Source organism: Hyalella azteca, unplaced genomic scaffold (genome assembly GCF_000764305.2).
Source record: "Hyalella azteca isolate HAZT.00-mixed unplaced genomic scaffold, Hazt_2.0.2 contig4457, whole genome shotgun sequence".
Lineage (NCBI taxonomy): Eukaryota > Metazoa > Arthropoda > Malacostraca > Amphipoda > Hyalellidae > Hyalella > Hyalella azteca.
Genome location: NW_025934671.1, coordinates 7,838 through 35,627, shown reverse-complemented (window position 1 = coordinate 35,627; position 27,790 = coordinate 7,838). Strand labels below are relative to the sequence as shown.

The 27,790-nt window shown below is 41.6% G+C and overlaps 1 protein-coding gene across 1 annotated transcript; it reads right to left on the bottom strand.

Annotated features, from left to right (window-relative positions):
* Nucleotides 1-640: 640 nt before the first annotated feature.
* LOC108683222 (centromere-associated protein E) lies at nucleotides 641-27,790 on the bottom strand. The gene is made up of 30 exons (XM_047880024.1): nucleotides 27,482-27,790; nucleotides 27,188-27,310; nucleotides 26,870-26,981; nucleotides 26,465-26,621; nucleotides 26,015-26,110; nucleotides 25,448-25,671; nucleotides 24,794-24,922; nucleotides 23,535-23,691; nucleotides 22,478-22,594; nucleotides 21,613-21,773; nucleotides 21,009-21,076; nucleotides 19,526-19,814; nucleotides 18,860-19,145; nucleotides 17,771-18,013; nucleotides 17,000-17,119; nucleotides 15,860-16,029; nucleotides 15,728-15,734; nucleotides 15,019-15,221; nucleotides 13,831-14,058; nucleotides 12,757-13,074; nucleotides 12,100-12,172; nucleotides 10,304-11,718; nucleotides 9,686-9,830; nucleotides 5,226-9,415; nucleotides 4,696-5,016; nucleotides 4,240-4,298; nucleotides 3,762-3,889; nucleotides 2,835-3,029; nucleotides 1,639-1,944; nucleotides 641-1,437 (listed from the first exon to the last, which is right to left on the bottom strand). The coding sequence occupies exons 1-30, from the start codon at nucleotides 27,624-27,626 to the stop codon at nucleotides 982-984; spliced, it is 10,641 nt and encodes a 3,546-aa protein (XP_047735980.1). The 5' UTR covers nucleotides 27,627-27,790; the 3' UTR covers nucleotides 641-981.

Genomic DNA, 27,790 nt, shown 5'->3' with positions numbered 1-27,790 from the left:
CGCAGGAGTAAAAATTAGACAATTTAATGAACCATGAGGATGACCTAGCTGCAGCCCATTCATGACTCAATTATTAGGATGAACACACATTTTTTGGTCATTCTCTTCCCATTTTGAACCCACAGCTCTTCTTAGAATTAGCCTCAATTGAAGTCTATATATCCGCAAATGCCATAAAAGCACATGGAATTTTTACGCAACTTCTTGTAGTAGTGATGTTCTTCGCATGATCTACGCCAGGGACTCCATTGAAAAAGAAAGTTGACCGCCTGAAAGCCTGTGTTGTTACACTACCCAACTACATAAATTCTTCATCCGCGCATAATGTTATCAGAACAAAAATATATCAGAAGGTTATTTATCTATCAACACTAACTTTTGAAGTTATGTACACGTTAAATGTTTACATTATTATTATATATCGCTAGAATGTACACCAAGTAATTTGAAAATGCAGTCCAACAATAGCGACTTCTGAATAATTTATTAAAGTATTTCAGAATTCAGAAGAAAGAGTTACGCAAGAACTGAGATGGTTTCTAGGTTTAGCGTAGAGCGGTACCATGAAACCAATACTGAAGAGCGGTGACATCAAGGCGAGCACTAAGGGGTTCGCACATAGGGAATTAAAACGCTCACGAAGAACTAAACCTTTATTTATAAGAAACATTCCTGGCCTTTGGGTGAGTGTATAAAATTAAGCTAAGTAGTCACTTCCGACGAAATTAGGAGAAAACGTTACGAAAAGATAATATGTCACACTATGAAGGAATATAAAAAAGCCCATTTGACGATAGAAGCCATACAGTAATGGCCAAATGATGCCCAAGTCCAATTTTAAAATTACGAATTAAACGCTACAGATTTTATCTAAAAAAAAAAATGCACTGAAAAAATTTCCATCGGAAATTCGATTTATTGACTAAATACTATGCTAAAAACTTGAAGAATGTTTATGCAGTGAACTTTCTATAGAAACAGCTACTGCGTCTTGCAATCTTCGTCCGAAGGATTGTGGATACTTTTCTTGGGTAAAAAATATTTGTCACTGCCCTTTTCCTCGTCCCTTGATCGGCCTAGAGGAAGAGGAGCCAAGCGGGATGAGGAGTTGTAAACTGCGGATGGACCGGTGCCGAGAGAGCCCGGACCAAATCTCGAAGAGGAGTAAGCTGGGCGCTGGCTAGATTCTGACTCGAGGCCTTTGGGAAGCGTTGTAGCAAATGCTTGGCTGTAGCCTCCACTTGGTCGGGCGGCGTCAACGAAAGGAACCCCTTTGATGACGGCGGCGCTCATGGTCATGGGTGTCTCATGTGAGGGCGAGGTCTGGCGAGAAGTTTTGTCTGCCGAGCGGCCAGACACGGTACAGCCAGAGGGCTTCAAGCTGCTCGACATTCTTGGAGACGCGAGCGTAAACTCGGGAGGAATGTTCTCAGCCGCCTGGAGTAAAAAGTGCGATGCCATTAGTTATGCAGGGAAAAGATACGAGGGAAATAACAATTTAAATAAGCGCCTGGAGTAAAAAGTGTGATATCATTAGTTATACAGGGAAAAGATATGAGGGAAATAACAATTTAACATATCATTGCACTGGAGCAAGTTTATTGTCTGAATCAAGTATTGAATTTATGAGCAACTAACCTTTGTGTTATCAGTTAGAAACTCTTCCTTGCGAGGAGCATCGCCCCTGTAGTTGTTGAACTCCTTCAGAACGTCCCTAGGTTCGTTGGCAGTCTGGTACTTCGAGGATGTATTTTTGAGGCTTGCAACGTCGTCTTTGAGCTTCGCCACGGCTTTTTGGTGCATGAGTGAGGAAGTCTTCCACTGCTGAGCTTTGGTCTTGTAGTGTTCGAGTTGCAGAGATAGAGACTTGACTTCTTTCTCGAGCGATTTCTTGGCTTTATCCATCTGGTAAATGTCCCGCCTTAGGTCCAGGACCTGTGACGACTGCAAACAAAATTTAACTGTCAAAATTTTCATTCTTGACAGTGTCTTCGGCAGATAATATATCGGGAAAGAAACCTAGACAAGTAAACATGTGAGCCAAAATTATCTTTAAAGTATCATACCAGTTTGCAAGAAAAAAAGTCTACGTCTTATTTCACAGCCGCGCCACCGCCGCATGCATAGTAAATCGAAGTTAGATTCGTGACTGTGGAGAGATGAACAGGCCTGGGGAGGGCTTCAACCAGCCGAAAAGTACGTTCAAGTATTGGTTGAACTTGCTATCTAGGTCATTTTAACGATATAATTTTGTAGTTAAAAAATTAGATTTAAATATCCGCAATAAATTACAAATTCTATTAATCGATCAGACTTATTTAAATGAGTGGTAATATTTTCTTGCCCAACTGTGTAGTTGTGCGGAGAGAACGATTGCAGAAAGCGTCGAGAGAAGTACCATTTGCTTATCAATGTCAGGCTGTTTTGTCCCTGCTTTGTGGCCATGAGTGTCAGGTCAACGTCTGCTTTTTATTTCAATTTCATGAACGTCTCAGAGTCACAAATTTTCAGAACCAGAAACTTACGTTCGAGATTTGTTGGGAAGACTCAAATTGAGAGATTTTCCCGTAAGGATATAACTCGGATTTGCAGCAATCATCTTGATGAACAACTTTTTCTCAAAAACATGTAAAGTTTTTATGCAATAAATGATATTTCAATTGGCACAGTTAGTTGAAAGAAACTCAGAAGCTACAGAGTATAGGGCTATTCATACCGTGCAACCTCTCAACAACATCAAGACAGCTTACGAATCTAGCCCGCTGTAGAGATTACCAGTCAGGAACGATTTCTAGATTTGAACTATTATTATTTTGATATCCTAGTTCGCTCACCAGGACCATGTGACTGCCACCGTCATAGCAGAAGTCAGGGCTGTTCTTAACTGGTGCCACGACCTTGCCCCCGTCTACTGGGGGAGTCCCTACGGACGCTTTCTTGTTGCTGGCAGAAGGCTGCAGTTGACACACCGTGTCGTTCAGCGGCGTGGCGTTCTGCAGCCGCCGGAGCTCCTCGAGGTAGCGAGATGCCTGGGGATGAATTCATTATTAGAATAGAATTGTTGGCACTGAAGAAATAGGCCTGTCATAACGTCTCCGAGATCCAGTCAAAGTATCAGTCCCAGTTAGTAATTTACGTTCGAGATTTGTTGGCCCTGCAGCCTAAGAGGCCCATGGCCTTTTAGCTTCAAATAACAGGATATTTTTCCCCAAGGAGGCAAGAGCTTCAGAAAAATTTATTACAGCATAATTTAAACATGCAGTAACGTGAATATTTACTGATGCATAAACTTTTCATGATTACATAGGTATGTTCTGGAGGAAATGGGGTTTTAGAGCCATGTCCACCTTGTTCTCGGCGTACTCGAGTTATGCTCACATTGTTCTCTGCATACTTAAGTTATGCTCAACTTGTTTTCGGCGTAATTGAGTTATGCTCACCTTGTTCTCGGCATAATTGAGTTATGCTCACCTTGTTCTCTGCATACTTGAGTTATGCTCACCTTGTTCTCTGCATACTTGAGTTATGCTCACCTTGTTCTCGGCATACTTGAGTTATGCTCACCTTGTTCTCGGCATACTTGAGTTATGCTCACCTTGTTCTCGGCATACTTGAGTTATGCTCACCTTGTTCTCGGCATACTTGAGGCTGTCTCTTATACACATCTAGATGTGTATAAGAGACAGGTTATGCTCACCTTGTTCTCGGCGTATACTTTAGTTATGCTCACCTTGTTCTCGGCGTACTTGAGTTATGCTCACCTTGTTCTCGGCGTACTTGAGCTTCTCCCTAAGCTCGCTGATCTCCTCCTCGGCGAGGGACAGCGACTCGAACTGCGCCACCTGCGCCTTGCGGGCTGCCCGCTGAGACGAGCTGCTCAGGCTCCCCACTGGCCACAATATTAAATAATTAAATAAACACAATAAAATAATTACAGAATAATTAAACACAATATTAAATAAATAAACACAATAAAATATATTTACAAAATAATTAAACGCAATATTAAATAATTACAAAATCGCAGAAAAAATTTCTCCATGACCCGTGTACAGATGACAGTAACAACTAAGTAAACAAGCTCATTTTACAAACGTTATGGCTATTTTGAATAATAGCGATGATAAATCTGTTCGGAATTATGATGGTTGAATTAATTTTTAGAAAGGGTAATCATTTTCCATGTACGAACACAAGAAAATGTCAGGGCATTGCATTGAGACATGAGTCACCACTCACAGCTGTCAGGAGTAGGACGAGCCTTTGCAGCTCTCAGGGCCTCCACTTCTTCTTCCAGTCTGCACACAAACGTACGTTTAGTAATGGAGTGCACAACTAAACAAGTTTAAACTAGTTAACGTTTAACTAAGTTATGAGACAGTTGTTATGAGTTGAGACTAAGATAGTATGAGCTGAGACTAAGTTATGAGTTGATAACATTCAACTGTTATCAATGCTACTAGTTTTTAAAGGTCTAGTAGCGAGTGTTATCGTCAGCAGTTGATTGAGTCAAATAGAGAAAACGACGAATCAACCAAAGTGGGAATAAATACTCGTATCGAGCTAGCAAAAAAACGCCGTTGAGTGAGTCATAGAATGCCCATTTGGAGTTGAAAATATCTTACTCATAAAAATATTTTCTAATCAGCATCGAGCGGTCTAAACGTCTCGCGATCATAGCATTTGAAAACTCACTTCTTCACATTGGCCCGCAGTTCGCTGCAGTCGGTCTGTAGAAGACTGAGCTGTTCTTCAAGAGTCACAGCCCGAGCACTGAGACGCTCGCACTCCTCAGACTTTGATTTGTTCTCGGAACTAAGCTGCTGAACCTGCGACTTTAAGGTCTTCTCATCAGCTTTATAGTATCCGATCTGGCGTTCGTAATACTGAGCAGCTTCTTCAAGCTCCTGACACTCGCTTTCTTTGGCTTCAAGTCGCTGCCGGTACGATTTTAACTCTTCACTCTCTGCAACGTCATTTTTTCTTTCAGGTCCACCTTGGTTCTGCGCAGCAGTTCTGAGACAAACACAATTTTTGGTCACAAAATTACATTGGAAAACATAACCTGAAATTTCGAAAGTTAACTTGAAATATTTTCATACCACTTGGGACGGGTTATTGTGTAACAAACCCAAGATATTTAAACGGAATATTAAATATTATTCCATAATCACAGTACAATCGTTTAATTCATGAAGACAACTGAATTTTATGCATATACTCACCCAGAAATTATATTTGAAGAGTCCTTGATTACATCGGTTCGTTGAAGACGTTGTATTTGTTGTTGCATCAGCGCCACAGTTTCGCCGAGTGACTTGTTTTCCATCACGAGTTGCGATTTAGAGAGCTCGAGTGCCGCGGCCTCCTTCTTGTAACGCCGCACGAGGTCCTCCGCCTCCTCGTTCAGCTTCCTGCATCTGCCTTCCTTGGCTTGAAGTTGTTCCTTCAGGTCGGCCACCTGTCGCTCGAGATCAGCAAGCTGTTTCTCATAAGACTGGATTTGTAGATTACAATCCAATGATCCATTTTCATTCTGGTGACAGCGGATGAGGGCTTCCAAATAGGATTTTCTCGTTTCTTGAGGTAATAATGTATATAGTTCTGAGGGAACTCTAAGAGAGGTTACCAATTTAGAATACTTGGCTTCCAATTCTTGCACTGACGACTGCAAAGAGGCTCTCTGTCCATCACCTTCTCTTATTCGGCGTGAGAGTTCAGCAATGGTTATTTCTTTTTCCTTAATGACCTTTTCCAGCGAAAGCTGCATCTCACAGTAGCTTTTAGCATACTTGTCATAATCTAGCGACAGCGCCAGATATTGCTGTTCCTTCTCAGAGAGCTTTTGCCTCATATGAATCAGTTCCTGACTGTGATGTTTTTCACGGCCTTGCTCGATAGTCAAGCTGCTGATCTTATCTTCACACAGCGAATGGACCTTCACAAGCGAATTGAACTGCTGCTCTTTTTCACTGATGACCTTCTGACAAGCACTGAGCTCACGAACAATGTTTTGGTACTTCGTTTCTTGCTCGATTACTTTGCACTCATACGAGGAATTGGAATTAATCAGAGCGCAAAGTTTGGCGTCCTTTTCTGTGTTTCTTGATAACAACTCGCAATTTTCCGCTTGCAAAGATAATAATTTCTGCTCCTTCTCAGAAATTTCCTGCTCATGTTTCTCGACTATTTGAGAAAGACGGCATACGTCTTCAGTCAAGTTTTCATTCTTGGACTCTAGTTCTGCTTCAAGTTTTGATGCTAAGTTCAAGCGCTCCTGCAAATACGATGACTTTTCCTTTTCCCGCTTTAATTCATCATTATGAGCGTCTTGGGCATCTTGCCTCGCTGAGGCTTCCGCCTTGAGGGCCTCAATTAGAGCCAGAGCATCTTCATAATTACTCTGAACTTCAGAGAGAAGAGCAGAACAATCGCGCAGCCGAGATACCTCATCCGTGAGTTCAGCTATGTTTCTCTTACGTTTATCATTGTCCTGGCTTAGCTCAAGCATGCTTTTCCTCAAGCTAGCCAATTCTTCATTGAGCTCTGACACTTTTTTCTCTTCATCCATAAGCTGAAGGGAAAGGTTTTCTACGTGATTTTCTTTCAGTTTGATCTCTTGCTCTAATTCAGAAGCAGATTCTTCGAGCTGCTTCAATTGCTTTATTTTAGAGTCGAGCTGATGTCTGAGTTGCACCTCGATCTCTTCACCCAAGCGTTCCTTCTCCCGCAGCGCGTCTTCTTTCTCCTCTTCCTTGCGCTGGACCAAGGCAAGCACTTTACTAAGCTCTTCCTGATGTTCGTTGCGAAGAGCCTTCATGTCTTCATTTTTCCGATCGATAATTTGACGCAAATTTTCCACATCAGTGCTTTTTCTGCGAGATTCTTCGTGAGTGGAGAGGAATTTTTTAACGACATACTCGATGGCATCTTCCATTCTGAAGACTTCTGATGAGTCGGCTGCGTCCAGGAGACGGAGGTCTGGCAAGGGCATTTCAGAGTCTACGGCAGACGCTAGAGTTAATTTTTGTGAACAACTTGCACAGAGGGAAACGAGAGCTGCATGGGCCGTCCGACAATCTGCCAGGTCCTTCTTCACAGCCGCCAGCTGACTGGAAAGGCTTTGTAAATTTTCGTTCTTGACAGAAAGCTCAGCCAACAAATGCTCTTCAGTTGAACATTTTGACGCTTCAAGCTCCAACGCGAGAGCTTTCTTCTGGAAAAGCTCTTCTTTTACTTCTTCAAACTTAATTTTTTCCGTTTTCAAATTCTGTTCCAACTCCTTGACTATGTTGCTATGTTCTTGAACCATTACTTCTACTTTATCTGTAAGTTCGGCAATAATTAATTTCTGATTCTCTATTGTCGAGCTCTTGTCTGCACACTCAGACTGAAGTGCATCACAGCGTTTAGTAAAATTCGTCATCTCGTTTTCCATCTTGGTATCGTTTGCAGATAAACTTGAAACTCTGTTCTGTAGTTCTTCTAATTTTTTCATGGCATCTTCATGCAGAGTCGATACACGAGATAGCTCTGAATTTTTATCATCCAAGTCTCTTTGAAGGCAAGATATTTCCGACTTCAGGCGCTCGCAGTCTTGGCAGGGGCGAACGGTGCACTCCGGCTCGAGATTATCACTCGTCATTAAGTCGGAACTCATCTTCACACATGGAGTGAGATTAATAGTGCCAGGTGAGCTCGGCAGCGGCTTTGGAGAGGCCATTTCAATCTCGCCCTTTTCCAAATGGATTTCGGACACAATGGTTTCGCATGGATCAGTAGAAATTTCCTGTTTGGATAAACTCTCATTGACGTTCACAATCAACTCGTCTTTCATTGAATCTTTCAATGAGTCACCGATGGGCAAGTTATTTGTCAAATATTTGTCATCGGCATTCTCAACCATAACCACGGTAGCCGCAGGTTCTGTCTTAAATTCAGTGACTTCGCGATCAACTGACGTGTCGACATTTTTGACCGGAGTAATTGAAGTGATGCTTTTGGACGTTTGCACTATAGATGTTTCGAAGGTCTCTCTAGTGGCCTCAAAATCTAATTTGGAATCAGTCCCAGACCCGGGGGGAATCCCGGCATCAATATGAACCTCTTCTTTCTTGAGGTTACTAAGAGCATTTCTTAGCACGTCGATTTCAGCAATAAGGCCATCTCTCTGTTCCTCCAGGTCGGCGACGCGCCACCTGAGGCAATGCATTTCTTCCACCTCGAGGTTGGCCTCAGCAAGTTTTTGCTTCAGGTCATCAATCGTAGGACCATCCACTTGCACTGTACATTTTACAGTGTCATGTAAGGTGGAAGGTTTAACCGCTGTATCTTCATCTGAATCACTACGCTGCTCTTTGACGTCTTCGTGCATTTCTGCGTTTAACTGAAGTTTTGTATCGGAAGCAGTTTTAGTTTGCAGGTTCAAGTCCTCAAGTTGTTTCTCAAGAAGCTCGATACGCTGCCTCTGTTGTTTCAGGAGCTGTTCTTTTTCTCCAATAGTATCCATTTTCTGGTCAAGACTGCAGGTCACGTCATCGAGATCAGCGAGAAGATCGGCAACGCGACGAGTCAAATTATCTTTCTGCCGAAGAAGCTCGGCGTGAACTTCTGGGTCGATGGTGACTCTAGCCGAGCCCATATTCTCAATGGTTCCATCACTTCCAGCAACTGCCTGGCGAGGAGCTCCTAGTTCTTTAGGAGAATCTAGGACGGGCAATGCTGAGTTGGTAGTTTCGACAGTTTCCTCAATTGTATCCAAGACAGAATATTCATGGAATCGTCGAGATCTCGACATGTGAGGTGAAGCATCACATTCTTCATCAGGCAAGGAAGGAGTACAAGTCTCATTCAAACTTGTAGTGCAGTTTACAGCAGACGCCATACGCATTTCCTCTTCTAAAGAAAGCGCGCCATCAGCAGAGGCTGCTCCCATCAAAGAAGCATGTTGGTGGAAGGTTATTCCCATCGTCATATCACAGTCACTGTAGTCCAAGACATCAGAATCATGTCCGGCAATGGTCTTGTCTTCCACGCTTGTCACTTCATGTACAGCTTGTGCCTCGTGTTCTACATTACAGGGGCTGGAAATATCTAAATCACGCCCATCAAGTTCTTGAGACTCTACGGATGAATGTACAGCACGACTGACCTCAGAGGGGAAACTTTTAACTACTGTAACAAGATCGTCATCTTGAACATCGTCAAATGCATTTACAGAAACTGGAACTTCAGTACGAGATAAACTCTCAACAGTTCTTCCGTCCACTGTAGCAGAAGACTCCATCACAGGCTCATTCTTGGATACTGCCGCTTGTTGCAGGCACGCACATAATGAAGCATGGGCGAGATAATCAGCCCTGAAGTCCTCGAGGAGCTGCCACGTGCGCGACTCTACTTCAGCCTCAACACAGATCTGTTGAACAATAAAATGCAGTGAACAAATTAGCCGTCATGCCATACTTGTCTGGAGCAGGGAAAGCAGATCTTATAAGCATATAAAACTAAACAGTAGAGTTGAATAAAGAAACGAATTAACACAATTCAACGTATTTCATTGATGTTGTTAAGCATTTTAAAAATAAAGCAAGCGATATAATTTATAACCTAAAATTCATCAACTCTACAACTCGGACCATCAAATATTAGCTTGATACATTAGTCACTGGAGCAGCAGACGACGTACCAAGCAATAAGGCAGCAGGGCGGCAGACTCTGCAGCGCCGGCGTCAGGGCAGGAGGCGGCCAGCAGGGCGTCCTGCAGCGCCAGCAGCTGCTCCCTGATGCCGTCCAGCTGATCAATGGTCAGCTCCTCCGGCACCACCTCCGGCCTGCGTAACGTAAACATTACCGTCAAGTGAAGTGACTTCGCCTACCGGGGGTGACTTCGACCACCACTACCACAAAAACAAATGGCAGCAAAACTAAATAATAAACGATGGCCAAGTCACCCCGGAGGCCAAAGTCACTCCATTCACTTTAGCCAACATTTATTTTGTTTTGCTGCCATTTGTTTCTGTTGTAGGTGTGGCCGAAGTCACCCAACTTGACGGTACGTGGAGATTAGCAAGTTAAAAACGTGAGCAATTTTACTCACCAGAGGAAGAAAAGTTTTATTTCTCACATTTAATAGAAGTATAATGATCAAAATTATTGAAGACTGAAAACGTGGTAAGAAATTCCAGAGTGAAATCTTCAAGCGTCTTGTACTAAAGATAACAAGTAATGAATCCTATCAAGCCAGCGCAAAACCGTTTTAATTATGAAAATATATTCATCGATAATGCACTGTGTTGGACTCCACGGTCTCACCTCATTCTTACTAGATGGGGCGGACGACACTCTCCTCATGAGGCGGAAGCTTCTCTTACTGGAGGAGCTCAGGATGCGTTGCTTATCAGAAAGATCCTCAAGTTCCTGTAGCAATTGCTCCCTTTGATCTTTGAGCTCTTCAAGATCCTGAGATAGTAATAGTGTCTCCCGCTCTTTTTGACTGAATTCCAGCCGAACAGATTCCAAACTTTCCTGTATATGTTTCAATTCTTGACTGCAGAGTTCAAAACTGGTCTTCTGGTCAATACATTCTTGTCGAAGTTTCTCCATGCTCTCTTTCTCCAGTTCAAATTCGTGCTTCAGAACTCTGAATCTTTCAAGTTGGTCCTCGAGTTCTTTCTTCTGCTCATCGAACGCTGCTTGTTCATGACGCAACTCGTCTTCATGCTGACTCAGCTTCTGTTGCAGTGCAAAGATTTCTTGAGTCTTGGCGATTAATGCATTCTTATTCCTTTCTAAATCTTCCAATTGATTCTGAATATCAACTGTAAATAATTCATCATTCACTCTTTCGTTTCTCGCCTCAGTTTTGGAGGTATGAAGATCGCCCTTCATTAGGTCGCTATTTTCATCGTTTGCTTCAACATTCAATGGCCCTGCTTCATTTCCCTCCTTATCTTCGACATGTACGAGGGTTTCTTGGTCAATCATGGGTATTTTAGAAGCATCATCCTCAAGTACTGAACATTTCGACACATCAGGCATAATTTCTTGCGATTTATTGGCATTTTCTTCTGGCAGGTCATCGCTTGCGTCAAATTTGGCCCCGAGTTTGCTCACCGCAGGTTGTGCGGATGGCAACTCACCAGCTTCCTCACATAGAATAGATGAGCTTCCCTCAGAACCGTGTTCTTCAAGCTTCTCAATTGTCTCAGAAATATTAGCAGCAGAATTAGCACCGCATGCAACAATAATGTCAACAGAAGGCACATTCTCAGGGCGCTCGTTTACAAGATTCGCCACCAACACACTGGATGTTTCTGCTTCAGATACCTTCTCGTTTGATTTCATTTCAGGATTTTGTTCTTCCTGAGTCCCAGCAGGCAGGCCGTAACTCAATGGATTATCCTTCATCAGTTGCAATTCTTGGAGCATCAGTTCGCGATTCTCACACGCTTCTTGTGCAGCCTGCCGACATTCTTCAGCACGCAACTTCAGCTCAGCAATTTGAGCCAGCAATCTCACCTCGCTGTCATTTTTAGCTTCCAGTGCGGCACGCAACTCAGACAAAGCTGCTAGCTGATCAGCCGCTGCTGCTTCCTTTACTAACTGAAGCTCAAGAGTTCGTTCGAGATCAGCACAGCGCGTCTGGAGAGCTTCAACCTTGGCGTCCACTTCGCTATCCGGCGATTCTACAGGCGCGGCTGTAGCTTCCCTGCACTCCAGCTGGAAATAATTATAATAATAATCATTAGAAATCATTATTTCCATCTTCAGCTGGAAATAACTAACATAATAAAATCATTGTCACGACAGAATAATCAAAACGTGATATATGATATAGGATAATCACGACGTGTTAATCAAAAAGCTACAGTTCAGACAATTTGCTAAAACCTCAAACCGAAAAACTCAAAGATGTGCAGAGTCCAACACTGAAGCTGGTCAAGGACGTAATCTGTACCTATCATTAAACGTACAAGAAATGAGCGTAAATTTACCTCCGATTGCAGGGAAGTTCATGACTTTATTGCAAGTTTCATGAGTAAAGGAAGTATTTGAGCAATACGATTAGTAACATTGAAGAGAGAACCTCAGCCAACACACCTGCGAGGGATGCAGATCTCTGTCAGCCAGGGCAGCTTCAGGAGCCGCTGACGACGCTTCTGTCTCCTCCACTCTGCAAAATAATTCCAAACTGAACACTGTAACATTGTTATCACTGTAACATTATACATGTATATTTATATAATTATCACCGTAACATTATATACAAATATTTATCTAACTATCACTGTAACATCAACTATATACTGATACATATATTTATCTAATTTGGCATGTTTTTGAAGCCTGCCACAAGAAATATATGGGGCTCTCCTAGCGCGTATCTAACGAACTATTCGAGTCGGGATATTACCTGGACCTGGAATCTCAGCCTTAGGAAGTAATTGACTTAATTGAAATTGCGGGATCTTTAATTGCAAACATTATAGATTCTAGGCAACGGGATTTTGGACAATGTTGGGATATATCCAGGAAAATATTCTGGCGGAGTCGGAAAAAGTTCGGCTCGAGTATGGCCAAATTTCAAGCAAATTTTTGACTAAGTTAAAAAAAATGTTTGACGATTCAGGAATAAACCTCGGGTATTTTTTCTTCCTCGCAACGCCAGGCTAACTTATCAGTATAATGCAAGATTAATATAGATAAATGTGTGAAAGAAAGTTGAGCGACTTCAAACAACCTATTGGAAAAACCTACCGTTTTTGCTCATGTAGAAGCTCAGCTTCCACCTCCTTAATTTTCTCTTGCAGCGCAAGATTCAAAGCTTCATGTTCCTTCAGCTGCAGCTTCAGAGGCTCAAGTTCCAGCAGTTGCAGCTTCAGAGGCTCAAGTTCTTGCAGCTGCAACTTCAGAGGCTCAAGTTCCAGCACTTGCAACTTCAGCGGTTCAAGTTCCAGCACTTGCAACTTCAGAGGTTCAAGTTCCAGCACTTGCAGCTTCAGAGGCTCGAGCTCTTCACGCAGCGAGGCCAGGGCAGCCTCGAGAGCCTCTGAAGACGCTTCAGCCTCCTCCACTCTGCAAAATAATTTTAAACTGAACCAAGGAATCCATACAAGCTTGTTCAACGTTAGTGTGTATTGCCAGCCAGGCACTCTGACTCTAGCGCGGATGCACCATATGTCTCGTGACGGGATATTGACGGCGCCTGAAGACTTCTCCGGGGGTAAATTGATTATTAGCAGATAAAAATGATGCGATTCAGAACGGTGGGGTTAGGAATGGAGGGATTCAGAACGGAGGGGTTAGGAATGGAGTGAGAGTGGGAATCGTGAGAGAGTGGGAATAGTGAGAGTGGGAATAGTGAGAGAGTGGGAATTGTGGGAGAGGGGTTCAGAATGGAGGGATTCCGGTGATGGAGAGTATTCTGAAATGGAGGGGTTCGGAATGGCGCTATCCGGGTAAGCGAGATTTAGGAAACTCGGGCACGGGAATAACAGTGTTACGGGGCGGTGCGGTGTGCGATTATCAAATGGCATGATCATCTAGATGATGAACGCATTGAATAAAAATAAGATGATGAACATTGAGATGATGAATCTGTACCTACAGCACAATGCAGTTTGGAACAATGTACCGTCAAAGATCTGCAGACAGGCAAAACTTGACAGAGAACCGAAAATTTTCTGACACTGAAAAATATCTCTGCCAAATTTGACTAACCAGTTCTATAGCTAGCCAGGCTAACCTAGTTCTATAATATAATTTTATTAAGTTCAAAATGTAACAGAAAATAGTAAGATTTTAGACCAACCGACTGGATGAAATTCTTACTGGTTCTGCTTTTGTTGCAGCTCAGCTTGCATCTCCTCAATTTTCTCTTGCAGCGCAAGATTCAATGTTTCACGCTCCTGCAGTTGACACTTTAGAGGCTCAAGTTCCAGCACTTGCAGCTTCAGAGGCTCAAGTTCCAGCACTTGCAGCTTCAGAGGCTCAAGTTCCTCACGTAGCGAGGCCATGGCAGCCTCGAGAGCCTCTGAAGAAGCTTCTGTCTCCTCCACTCTGCAAAGTAATTCAAAACTGAACAACATAATTCATATTTAACCCGTTCACGGGTAAGTTCCCATATATGATCACTCGAAATCGCCGCACAAGAAGCCCCACCACGGCTTCCTGTTTGTTTTTGAGGCATCCTTATAATGCCTCAGTCAATCACTAATTATCTGACCATCGTTCTATCTATAGCATCATTGTGTTAGAGAAGTCAGGCGCCTTAAAAACATGGGGCAGGTTCGGCGCGTATTTATGATACATGTAGTACAAGGCGTATTACGCTTGTACTACTTGTACAAGTAGTATTTATGATACAATACTCTCTAGTCCAGGCATTATCATGGCCTGATTTGTAAGTTTTTTTAGGATTGCTGTGAACACGTTTTAACTGAACTTTTTGTTAACATACGAGTGTGAACTTTCTTTTTTTGACGCTAGTAAAAGAGCTGTTATGCAGTGTGTATGACCGATTTAAAGGTCGTGACCGCAGGTCAGCACGCACCCAATTCCTATTCCTGACAATTTATTCTTAGTGGGAGCCTAGTAAGCCATTGCAAAACGGGGAGAAAAGTGATCAAAAATCAAAATATAATTTTTACACGTTTATGAATTAAATTTACACACGTATGACGTTTTTTCATACTTTTAAACGAGAGTGAAATGGGATTTTAATGTTAAACTAGCAAGCTGGCACGACTTTGTCAGAGATTGATAACCCTTGCAATTCTATATAGAATGCATAGTCCTGACTACCATCTCCTCTATCTCCGTAAATAATATTAAATAAGATGATTTGAGCATCCGGCGATGCAACTTTAGCTTTATTGTTTTTAACGGGATTAGGTGTGACTGGATTCGGAAATGGCCGACAACGTCAAACTAACAAGCTAGAATTATATTATTTGATATAGTAATGTTTTAACAAAAAATTGTACAATTTCATGCCGAACAAATTTGCAAAATTCTTACCGCTTTTGCTTTTGCAGAAGCTCTGCTTGCATCTCGGCAATTTTCTGCTGCTGCGCGAGATTTGAAGTCTCCCTCTCCTGCAGCTGTAGCTTCAGAGGCTCCAGTTCCTGCAGCTGCAGCTCCAGAGCAGCTGTGTGCTGCAGACGCGCCTGTACAGCAGCTGCATCGCTGCCTTCGAGACGCGCTAGGTCGTCCCAGGCTTGCTATCGAACATAAAGACTAATATTAAATTTTTCTACACTTTACATTTCAAAAAATAAATGAATAAATAAATGAACATAACTAAAAAAGAAAAATTATTCACATTTAATAAGTTTCAAGACCAAAGAATTTGCTTTATGGACAATTTCTTATTAGTTTTTTCAATTCATCAAACAATATTTTTCGTTTGCACAGGTAAATAAAAAATCAATAACATTAACATTCTTCAGTAGTAGTATCCTTTTTACATGATTTTGTATACATGCTGATCCAAATTACATCACTCAATGCGTCTTGTAACTCGATAATGAGTGCTGCTACATTCAAAACGTTGTGAACAAAATGTCCATCGGTACTCTGATTGCACTGGTAAATCGAAAATCAGGCAAACAAAAAAAATATTGTTCGATATATTGAACAAAATAACAAGAAAATTGTATTTAAAGTAAATTCTCTGGTCTTCAATGAAACGTGCTTAAATGAACAAATTCTGCCAACCTATAAAAACCTTCGCACTTATGACAATTAAAAATATGTAAATGTTATTCACAACATGCCTCTTACTGACAGCGTTGCTATCCCATAGCAGATAATTGCTACTTGAGACGTGGCTCCTCGCTAGTCATTGCTTCCTGCTCACCATTGCAGCTGCAGCTCCAGAGCAGCTGTGTGCTGCAGACGTTCCTGCAGCTGCAGCTTCAGAGGCTCCAGTTCCTGCAGCTGCAGCTCCAGAGCAGCCATGTGCTGCAGACGCGCCTGCACGGCAGCTGCATCGCTGCCCTCGAGACGCGCGAGGTCGTCCCAGGCTTGCTATTGAACATAAACACGAATATTAACTTTTTATACACATTACATTTCAAAAAACAAATGAATAAATCAATAAACATAACTAAACGAAATAAATTTATTCACATTTGAATAGGTTTCAAGACCAAAGAATTTGTTTTATTGATAATTTCTTATTAGTTTTTTTTTTTCAATATATTGCACAAAATTTTTCATTTGCACGGGTAAATCGAAAATCAATAATATTAAGATTTTTGACCAGCATTCTTTTTACATGATTTTGTGTTTACGTTGATAAATTTCATCACTCAAGTGTTTTGTAACTTGAAACTGAATGATTGATACATTCGAAACTTTAACAGAATAAAAATGTCCATCGGTAACTCTGATAGCCTGATTTTCAATTTACAGGTGCAAACGAAATGTATTGTTCAATATATTAAAAAAAACTAATAAGGAAATTGTATATAAAGTAAATTCTCTGGTCTACAATTAAGCCTGCTTAAAGGAACAAATTTTGCCAATCTATACCAATCTCTGAACGCATGACAATGAAACGCATGTAAATGTTTATTTGCAACATGAAAAAATGCAATGGGTAGCCAATTTTTTTAAATAATTCCACATTATGAATAAAATAGTAAAGGTCAAAAAGCGTGCACATTTCCCCTTGCCACAGTTTCTCAGTCATGGTCTAGAAAACAGCGTCTGTATAGGAGATAAGCGTTCTATCTTCCATCACAAATATTGCGACATGAGACGTGGCTCCTCGCTAGTCATTGCTTCCTGCTCACCATGAGCAGTGATGCTCACCTCTAGACTCCAGCTCACCTCTAGACTCCAGCTCACCTCTAGACTCCAGCTCACCTCTAGACTCCAGCTCACCTCTAGACTCCAGCTCACCTCTAGACTCCTGCTCACCTCTAGACTCCTGCTCACCTTTAGACTCCTGCTCACCTCTAGACTCCTGCTCACCACGAGCTGTGCTGCTCACCTGGAGGCTCTGCCTGAGGTGTTGCTCCGTGTGCCGCTGCTGCTCGAGCTTGAGTTCCAGCATCATGTCGAAGTCAAGTCGGTCCTTCTCCAGGGACCCCACGCTGTCTCGTTGTGCTTTCTGTCAACAAAAGACGAGTCAATATGGATGCATTAATCAATAGCATAATTCATGATATTATATTTAGCACATTTTCTCATTTATGAAAAAAGGTGCTATTGTACTCGCCATGTCCGTCCGTCTGTCCGTCCGTGACCACGTTTTCGTCGACGAGAAAATGCGCTCTCTGTCACTCACTGCAGTGAGTACTGAGTAAATTATCCATTTATTTTTATGGTTAAATGCATAAAATAACCCATAGAGCAGACTTACTAGCTCCTTCTGGAGTTTGTTATTGTCTTCAGCAAGCTGCGAACAACGTTCCTTCAGTTGGGGCAGCTGTCGAGCGTCATGCTCTCTTGTTATTATGATTAATAACATAAAATAACCCATAGAGCAGACTTACCAGCTCCTTCTGGAGTTTGTTGTTGTCTTCAGCGAGCTGCGAACAACGTTCCTTCAGTTGGGGCAGCTGTTCAGCGTCGTGTTCTCTTGTTATTATGATTAATGGCAAAAAATAACCCATAGAACAGACTCACCAGCTCTTTCTGAAGTTTGTTATTGTCTTCAGTGAGCTGCGAACAACGTTCCTTCAGCTGGGGCAGCTGTCGAGCGTCATGCTCTCTTGTTATTATGATTAATAACATAAAATAACCCATAGAACAGACTTACCAGCTCCTTCTGAAGTTTGTTATTGTCTTCAGTGAGCTGCGAACAACGTTCCTTCAGTTGGGGCAGCTGTTGAGCGTCAGCTCTCAGCGTCATGTTCTCTTGTTTGAGCTCATCCATGGCGAGGGCTGACATGGCGAGCTGATGCGTCTGATCAACCAGCTTCTTGTTAGCGTCCAGCAGCAACACTTCAAGGTCCTGCTGCGAGCGCGTCAGGCTTGAGATCTGGCTCTTCAGATACGCGAACTGAAAAGATAAGAATTATTGTAGGTTACTGTGCATCTTTTAACATTTGGAATCTAAATTTCCCGACATGGTTATGACAAGTGTCTTGTTTTCTAAATTTAAATAAATAAGCAAAGCCTTCAAGTTGCAGGTACAAAGGCATTCAAGATTGCAGGTACAAAGGCATTTTGGAAGTTACACAGAGCAACCAAATTCTCAAGTATCAAACTTTTTAAACGCAATATCTATGTATTTCAATAAAGCTCAATGGAATTATCATTAAAGAACAATAGGAAAATATGAAGAATTGAAAATGGCAGTGGCACAGTATTTAAAAAAATGTAAGGCTAAGATTTCACAAAAACATAGAGTAAAATTTTATGGCCACGACATTACTGTGAATGCACTAGGAATTAATTCAAAATTAAAATGTGAATTATAATAAACTGATTTCTGGAAGGCGTGAAATTAAAAGAAAAGCTTGTTCACTCAGTCGAACAACCACCGAATGACCTTGACTATCGTCACCCACGTAGTTCAGGTCGAGGTCTAATCAAGTTAGCTACGGCATTAAGATAAACGTTAATCAGCAGTTAGCTATGACATTACGATTATTGCTAATCAGCAGTTAGCTTTGGCATTATGCTAAAGGTTAATCAGCAGTTAGCTTTGGCATTACGATAAACGTTAATCAGCAGTTAGCTATGGCATTAAGATAAACGATTATCAGAAGTGAGTCATAAAAATTTTATAAATGGTAATCAACAGATAGTTGATAATTCGATGAATAATAATCAGTGGTTAATTGCGGCAATAAGATGAACAATGATCAGCAGCTAATAAAGAAGATATGCTAGAGATGGCGACCTGCTGCTCGTCGGTGCTGTAGTCAAGTTTGGACAGCAAACTGTGCTCCCGGTGCTCAAAATCTTCCGACAAGAACTCGTTCAGTTCCTGCAATTCCTTGAGCTCATTGGTGAGCTCCTGCACGCAGCAGTCCTTCCTCTGGAGCTTTTCTCTGAGGTCTTCAATGCGCTGACGCAGCTCTTTCCTGGGCGTTTCTGCTGCAGGGGAGCAGGGCAGGCCGTGGGACGGTGGCAGGGTGTCTCTCTGAGGAGACATCCGTCGCGGTGTGCAGGGCGACGCGAGCAGGCTGTGAGTGAGATAAATGATGTACAAATGATCCGGGTTAGAGACAGTCATTCAACAATAGAATTATGCTTCCACAGCGGTAAATTTGTTTTTGTTTTTCTTTCACGCACAAGGTAGGCAAACTTTGTTTTATGCTTCTGTACAAACCAGCTCATGGAGCAAGTAAATTTGTGAGACATTGAGTACAGATTAGGAACATTTCACATGCTTAAAGCAAATAAAATGATCGATCGAGATAAAATTACCCACTGGCCAACATATCTATTATATATAAACAGTAATTAACTAATTATAAAGAAAATTCAACAAAGCATAATTATCAAGAGTCTACCCAGGTTTGCCACACTAAAAATAAGCAATAATTACCAGCACTTGACTCACTTGATCTTGGGCAGGAGCGAGGTGTCTGTTTGAGCCTCGGCATCAGAGAAGACCTTACAAGGTGGGGACGGGGCTCTAGCCCCCCGCTTCCTCCTGACGGTGACGGACGGAAGGTCGTCTGCAGCTTCCTCAGGGATGGGCATCGCGGTGCTGGCGAAGGAGACCCTGGTCCTGTGACGAGCTGGAGGAGGCGGAGGACGCATGCATCCGTCGCTCAACGACTGGTCCAGCTTGTCCAGCTGGCTTTGGTCCAGCCGCTTCAAGATGCTCGTGCTCATGTCAGTAAATTCTGCAAGGGTAATTGTAACTCTCATAATAATAAGTTAGTGGTTTTGGCGATCAAAAGTTGATCTTTTGCGGGCATTTGATCAAAATTAGCAATTTAAAATTACGTCTATAGTCCCCCACTGCCTCTCATGGTTCATGCCAGATGCTACGTTAAGCCATTCCCTCCAGTCATCGACTTATTATTCCTATTAAAATTACTTGACTGCTTAAATCGCAAGTTTATCAAACATTTAAAAGCAAAGAAAATAGTAGAAAATTCACCATTTCTTAAAAAGGAAATTTCTTCCTTTTTAAGAAATGGTATATTTTCTGGCTATTTTCTTTGCTTTTAAATTTTCTTATTATTCCTTTCATAAAATCGCCTCTTAGCACGACCTAACAAGGCAAAACAAGCACTATAACTGTAAGCAAACACACAATGAACGCAGATCTTTATATAACTTGTGGCGGAAGTAAGCAATAAGCCGTCAAGGTATGCCCGTAACTTGTAAATACTTCCTATTAATGCAGTTAGACAGTGCATCTCCATGCCTAATTGCCTACGCATTCGGTAAAATAATACATTTCTGGAACATTGTGTGAATAAAGCGTAGGTAATTCTGACTTTCTTTTTTAATGTAGTATTGAACACAGCTTGTGTGCAGGTGTTGAGAAGAATAAGAATGTGGTTTGAAGCGATGTAGAGTGTGTAAGGCGCGGTAGTTTCGTGGCCGTGGCACCGGGTGTTGTTTATGTTGAACGTTGGCGAACCTATCGCGAAGGGAATTCCATCAGTTGAAGAATTAAAAGCCTGTAAGAACCTTAAAATTCGCGCCAAAAGATTGTTCTACTGTTATGACCGTCACGCCAATACGGTGTGCAGCTATCTCTGCAAACGTAGGTAACGGCCACGGCTGTTGGGGTCAGAAATAGATTGCGAATGTAGTAAATAACATGTCCATAACCAATGACGCTTTTTGGTTCTACTGCACAAATGAATTTCCACCTAATCATCGTATACCCGATAAATTGTCCGAAACAGAATAGTTGTAATTTTGGTCATTATTTATAATAATATACTTATGAGTTCACTTTAGTCTTCATCACGGCGAGTTAAACTGGAATTAATATAAGATAGGTACAGAAAATTTGTCACGGAAACAGCTTATGGTGACGGAAAATATTTTCCACAGATTTTCTGTCCAAATTTGCTCACCGTCAGGAACCGTTGAAAAAGAGCAATCGGTTGGAGACTCTGCTTCCGAGATCTGGGGTAACGTCCATCTGAAAATAATCCCCAGGCACGTTAATTACGGTACAGTAGGTACTTCGGCAAATTCTTCTGACCACAAAACAAAGGCTATGATTATAACAACTTTGGCTACAATATTGGTGCTTCATTACCAATCTGTGCAGAACGCCTGACTGTGCAATTCATGATCGAACTCTACAGTACAATCCAAATCACTTTTGCCTATTAGCAGCAGAGTTATTAAGCCATTTCAACGCAACAGGAAGCATTGTAATGGAAATAATGCACTCTCAAGAAATACACCCTGACTTGTATATTACATTAGAAAATATTATTGAGAGAGATACACAGCCTACGCAGTGCAACTCAAATGCTCACTTGGCCACAGTCCAGCTTATAAGCTAACAAATTAATTAAATATAAACGAAACAAAACTTCCTATTGGAATCCTGCAGAGCATAATGAAAGTTTATCCCTACTTGTCTACCACGCTAAGTTAAGTCAGNCTCTACACCAGCAACAAGTCAGACACCTGCTGCAGCCTCTACACCAGCAACAAGTCAGACACCTGCAGAAGCTCATGTCAGCAGAGGCAGAGGACGGAGCGGGAGGCCCGTTGAAGGGGTGCGAGAACTCAGCGTTGATGGAGGCCAGGTCCAGAGGACACATCGTCGCGCGGCCCTTCACAGCTGGCGCTGCCCATGTCTGCCGACGCGACTTCTTCAGATCCTGTGAAATTAAGAATTATTACATCAAAATTTCAAAGACATTCACGCGGAGACTCTTGTAATTTCATAACTAGTTTAAATTCAGAATTCTTACACTCAAAATTTAAAAGACATTCACACGGGAACTCGTGTAATTTTATAACTAGTTTACAAAAATCTAAGACAATCAAAATTTGAAAGACATTCACACGGAGACTTGTGTAATTGTATAACTAGTTAAGAAAACATTCACGCGTAGACTTGTGTAATTTTATAGCTAGTTTAAAAAATTTATACAATCTGACATATACAGCAAACCTGAATCACGAGGCTGACACCATAGCGCCTTAAATGTATTGTATAGCGTCAGGTTCAGCCATTAGTGTTAGCGCTTCTTATATAAATTAAAATAATATCGAAAAGAGGATCAAACATGCTGACAGGATGGAAAGAACGAATTTATGATGAATTGTTAAAGCAGTACAACTCCGTTTTCTCATTAAAAATTTTAAAGCAAAGAATAGTCTAACAAAAATTCATATCTATAGAAAACGTTTCGGACTAATTGTTTGCTTTTAAATTTTTAGTAAACTTGCGATTTAAGCAAACATGCGACATCAACTCAGTTATTGATCAATTCCGTTATTGATCAATTCAGTTATTCATAAATTCCGTTATTGATCAATTCAGTTATTGATCAATTCAGTTATTCATCAATTCACTCACCTTCTTCCGCCCAGGCGTCCTACACACACTGGACGTGACGAGTTTCTCATTCAGCTTCCGCACTTTGGTCTTCAGGTCCTCATTCATGAGCTCGACCGCATCCAACTTCTCCTTAACCTGCAGACACAGTGAACGATTCAATGACTTCCCAACAGATGAACTAAGAACTACCAACAATAACAAAGTGAACGATTCAATAACTTCACAGAACTACCAACAATAACATAGTGAACGATTCAATAACTTCACAACACAGCAAATAAACAATAATAAAAATTCCAGAGTACTTCCAGTGAGATGGATGGTGTCTGGTTAGAGCATCTACGCGCGTCTTTTACGACCTATTACGAGTCAATAATAATAATAACGTCTCTTGGAGAATAAATATGAAAAAAATGCTAGAAAACAAATTTTTCAGTATTCGTGTTGACTCAATGTCATTAAAAGATTCATGCACAACAGGAGATTTACCCCATTGATCCTTGAGCTTTGAATTCATCAAGATCATATGTGCTGGCAAGACACAAGAACACATTCTGGCTCCGCTTCCATTAATGAATAAACTTGTTAATGGGGATGTAAAGGAATCATTTATATGTTAAATAAAGCTTGATAAATGGTATGGCGCCCAAGATCTGCGGTACCTCATAGGATAACAAGCCCTCAAATCTGCCGTATCTGTGTCGGGGTTCTCGAGTTATAATTATATATTATATAATTATATAATTTAAATTAAAAAAATGCCTTCTTGTAATTAGTCAGTATTATTCAATAAATGTAGAGTGCTTGGGCGAGCTCTCTAGAGGCCGTCTTCCACGTACGCATGGCCAGCAATGCGAGATACAACAACGTTGTTGTAATTCATCAACATCCGAATTTCAGCACCTTTCTGCAAGGTAATGATATTACCCACACCAGAGCATCAGCACCTCACCTGCAAGGTAATATTGCCAACACCAGAGTATCAGCACCTCACCTGCAAGGTAATATTACCGACACAAGAGCATCAGCACCTCACCTGCAAGGTAATGATATTACCATCAGACTATCACCTCACCTGTAGGACCTCGTCTGCTTTATTAGAGAGACGCTCACGCTCGAGCGCCTGCTGCAGCTCCTTGATCTCTTTGCTGTAGCGCTTCAGTAGCGCCGCCTCGCTTAGCACCTCGTTCACGATGGGCTTATTCTTGATGTTTTTGGCCCGGGATGCGAACCTGTCACACACAAAAACCTTTCACTTATATAATCCTCAGCAAAACTCTTACGCATTCCTGTAGGCTTAGCTATCTACACTTATATCTTTTAGAATAAATGAAGTCCCTTCTCAGAAATGCCAGTGAGACAAAACGTTTACAATATATGTTCATAACAATGAGTTTAGAGCAATCCACGTTCGGTAGTCAGTTTAGCAAATTGGTTTTGTGCTTTAAATATCATGTACGGGAAACAATTGTTAACGTGTGCTCTTATGCATGCTAAGCATCGCCTTATTTCCTGATGGTCCCTTCACTCAAATGGCTAACAGCATAACTTTTCATAATATACCTCGTCTGCTTTATTAGAGAGACGCTCGCGCTCGAGCGCCTGCTGCAGCTCCTTGATCTCTTTGCTGTAGCGCTTCAGCAGCGCCGCCTCGCTCAGCACTTCGTTCACGATGGGCTTATTCTTGATGGTCTTCGCCCGGGATGCGAACCTGTCACACACAAAAACCTTTCACTTATATAACCCTCGGCAAAACTCTTACGCATTCCTGTAGGCTTGGCTATCTACACTTATATCTTTTAGAATAAATGATCTCCCCTCTCAGAAATGCCAGTGAGACAAAACGTTTACAATATCTGTTCATAACAATGAGTTTAGAACAATCCCCGTTCAGTAGTCAGTTTAGCAAGTTGGGTTTGTGCTTTAAATATCATGTACAAAATAATTGTTAACGTGTGTTAATTTCTCATAATATAATAATAACTCTCTTCTTTCATAATATTCATCGATATTCTCATGTGCACAGAAATTCTCACTGGTGTTCTACGAGAAGGTAATTAATGGGGTACATTATTTTTAATGTAAACATGAGATTAGGAACTCATACGATTCTATTACGTTCTTCTTGAATATTTTTGTTGGTACAATAATTGTAATGGCACAATAAACGAAGTCTCTTATTAAAATTATCACCAGGCATACCGCCCGTTACCAGCACACTACACCAGGCATACCGCCCGTTACCAGCACACTACACCAGGCATACCGCCCGTTACCAGCACACTACACCAGGCATACCGCCCGTTACCAGCACCCTTCTAAGGAGATGGTCACCTCAGTGTTGACTGAGTCTGCCCTACAGACGCTGGGGTGACGGTGCATATGATGGCAGTGCGAGCGTTCCCGCCCAAGGAGCACTGCAATATGCGTGTCAGCTTGGAGTCTCGATAGTTGATGAAGGATCTGGAAATGCACAAAATTAAAACTATTTGATGCAACCATCATTTAAAGTCTAAATTAAAAGCGTCACTTGCAACTGATGAATTTGTTACAAGCTAGGTCTAAAAATAGAGAGCATTCCCCACTACCAGTGTAAAATGAACAAATATGAACCCAGTGTGGCCATGCAACTAGTAGACTTGGAAGAATTACATCTATAAGTTTCATGGGAATAAATAGGCCTTACCTTATTAGCCGTAAAGTTGTGATATTATGTGTGCTTAATTAACGCCATATGCTGAAATTCTCGATATTACCACTTAAAAAATGAGACATTTTAAAATTTTATGAATATTGTAATCAGGAATTATTGAAGTTATTACTGTAGCAATAACTCACTCTCCATCACTGAGCCGAGAGATGACGCGGCCTAGCATGAAGAGGCTCTTGTTGATGAACCCGCCCTTGAACTAATATGAACCCATGCAGCTATTAGACTTTGAAGAATTACAGCTATAAGTTGAAGTTATTACTGCAGCAATAACTCACTCTCCATCACTGAGCTGGGAGATGACGCGGCCCAGCGTTGAGAGACTCTTATTGATGAACCCGCCCTCCTTGAGCCGGTCGCCAGAGGTGCCGGTCTGCGATGCATTTTCTGACCCCGCAAGGTCTACGAGGTTCAGGTGTGAGACTGTCACCGCCACGTCATCCTCTGACAGTCCCGTCTCCAGGCTGTTGTCTCCATCAATAGCTGTCTGCGACTCGACTATCTGCACATACAGCCAATTACATAAGAATTGTAAGAAAACTAAACCATACTTGTCATTCAAGTAATAAAATCAATGTATCCACGGAAAACAATTTCTTTGTTGTCTCATGATTGAAGAGGTCAAGGAAAAGAGAGTAAAACAGAGAGATAAAACAACAAAATTCACACGCAAGTGTTGACAAGCAGTCTTTCAATCAGCAATATGAATAACCTACAGACACTGAAAATAACACAGAAAAATAATAAAAAATTTATGGTTAGAATAGTTCCCAGGTGTGAAGGACTGGAGAGCGTGCCCACAGTCCACTCATTGAGAAAACACTCGTAAAAGAAAGAACACTCACAATCCTGAATATTGTGTGTGAGCGCGAGCTGCGTTCGTTCATGTTTGTGCATCCCACTTGTCTGTTGCGGTCGCCACGATGCATCATGGACAGCAGCTACGTGGAATTGCATTAATTTAGTGACAGGTCAGCACTCTATATACAAATGAACTGCATGCGTGTCAAACTCAATCTCAATCAATCGTCAGCTATGGAAAGATCGGGTTACAAAGGCCGGATCCCTTGTGAATCAAGTCACGAAAAGTTCAAGAATCGGCAACAGGCCATGGGCCTATTTCTTCAGTGCCGACACTTCTATTATATTCTATGAACAAGAATCGGCAACAGGCCATGGGCCTATTTCTTCAGTGCCGACACTTCTATTCCATAACATAACAAGTAAAATAATTACCTACATAACAAGCGAAATGATTGCATAACTAGCAATTACACACCACATCAGCGTGTTACCTTGTCTTGGTTATTGACACACTCCTCCCTGAGGTCAGGAACATGGATGTTGCCTGACGTGTCTTCCCGCACCACGAGCCCCTTGTTGCCTGGAATGTTGGAGCGACCCACCAACAGGTCTGCGATTTGCTCATTGTATATTTCCATATACGAGGCTCTGAAGAAAAGGCAGCATCAGTTAGCAAGTTAAGCGAAGGTAGAGTTCCATTCGATTACAGAATAACATTTTATTACAGAATAACATTGTATTTTTTAAGAGAATTTTTATTGACAGACATAGAAGTATATAGTAAATGCTCAATATACCAATTTTTAACCCTATAATAAATTTGACAATGGGATTCATTAACATGCAATGGAAAGTTAGTCAGTAAATTTGTTAATTATGCAGAATGCAGAAGAGACCTGATGAGATATTGGCGGTGTGGTGTATCTTCAATGCCACCAAAGATGCTCTGGATGGTCAGGGGAATGATGCCAGGACTCTCTGCACTGCCCAGCATTGTATGGGTCTTGCCTGCACGTCAGGATTTAGGCTAGGACATGCATGAAAAATGCATTCATGATATACTGTAGGTCTACTTCTACTACCATCAAAGACATGTTTGTTAAGTGGATATTAGATTTCATTACATGGGCAGAGGGAAATGTTCCTGCAGTTTTTGCCACCTTTCACTGAGTTCTCAGTTGAATAAGTGTGATTGTAAGTAAAGCATCCCTCACCTGATGATGTCTGCCCATAGGCAAACACCGTTCCGTTGATGCCATTCAGAGCCCCTTCAACTATCGGCTGCATCACTTCGGAGAATATTTTTTCATTATCAGCAGTCTGGTCGAACACTTTATCTGCAAGACAATAACAATACCTCATAAACCTTATATTAAATGTTATGCAATTCAATCATGTGTTTTCTAATGTTCAAATTCAGGCACCCAACTATATTTGCAAATATTTCATTAAAATTTTATAATGGATTATTGCATGGGTAGTATCCACAAGTTTCTAAGAAAACTCACCAAAAGAGAAGGTAGCAGCATTTTTATCATGAGCCGTCACTTGCATGAGGCTGTTGGAACCTGTCACCTTCCAGTGCAGGGTCTCCCCCTCCTCTCGCGCTAGAGGCGGCCTCACACGCACGAAAACTTTGATGTTGTCGGACATTTTTTGGCAAATTATATTACTGCCAGTAACCAAGGGGGTGTCAATCTAAACAATACAGTTATCAATTGTGATTGGTTTCAGTGCAAGTGAATTCTATCACTAAAGCTTTTAATTCTTAATGGATTAGCAAAATTATCACATCAAAAAGCCTTGTAATGACACCT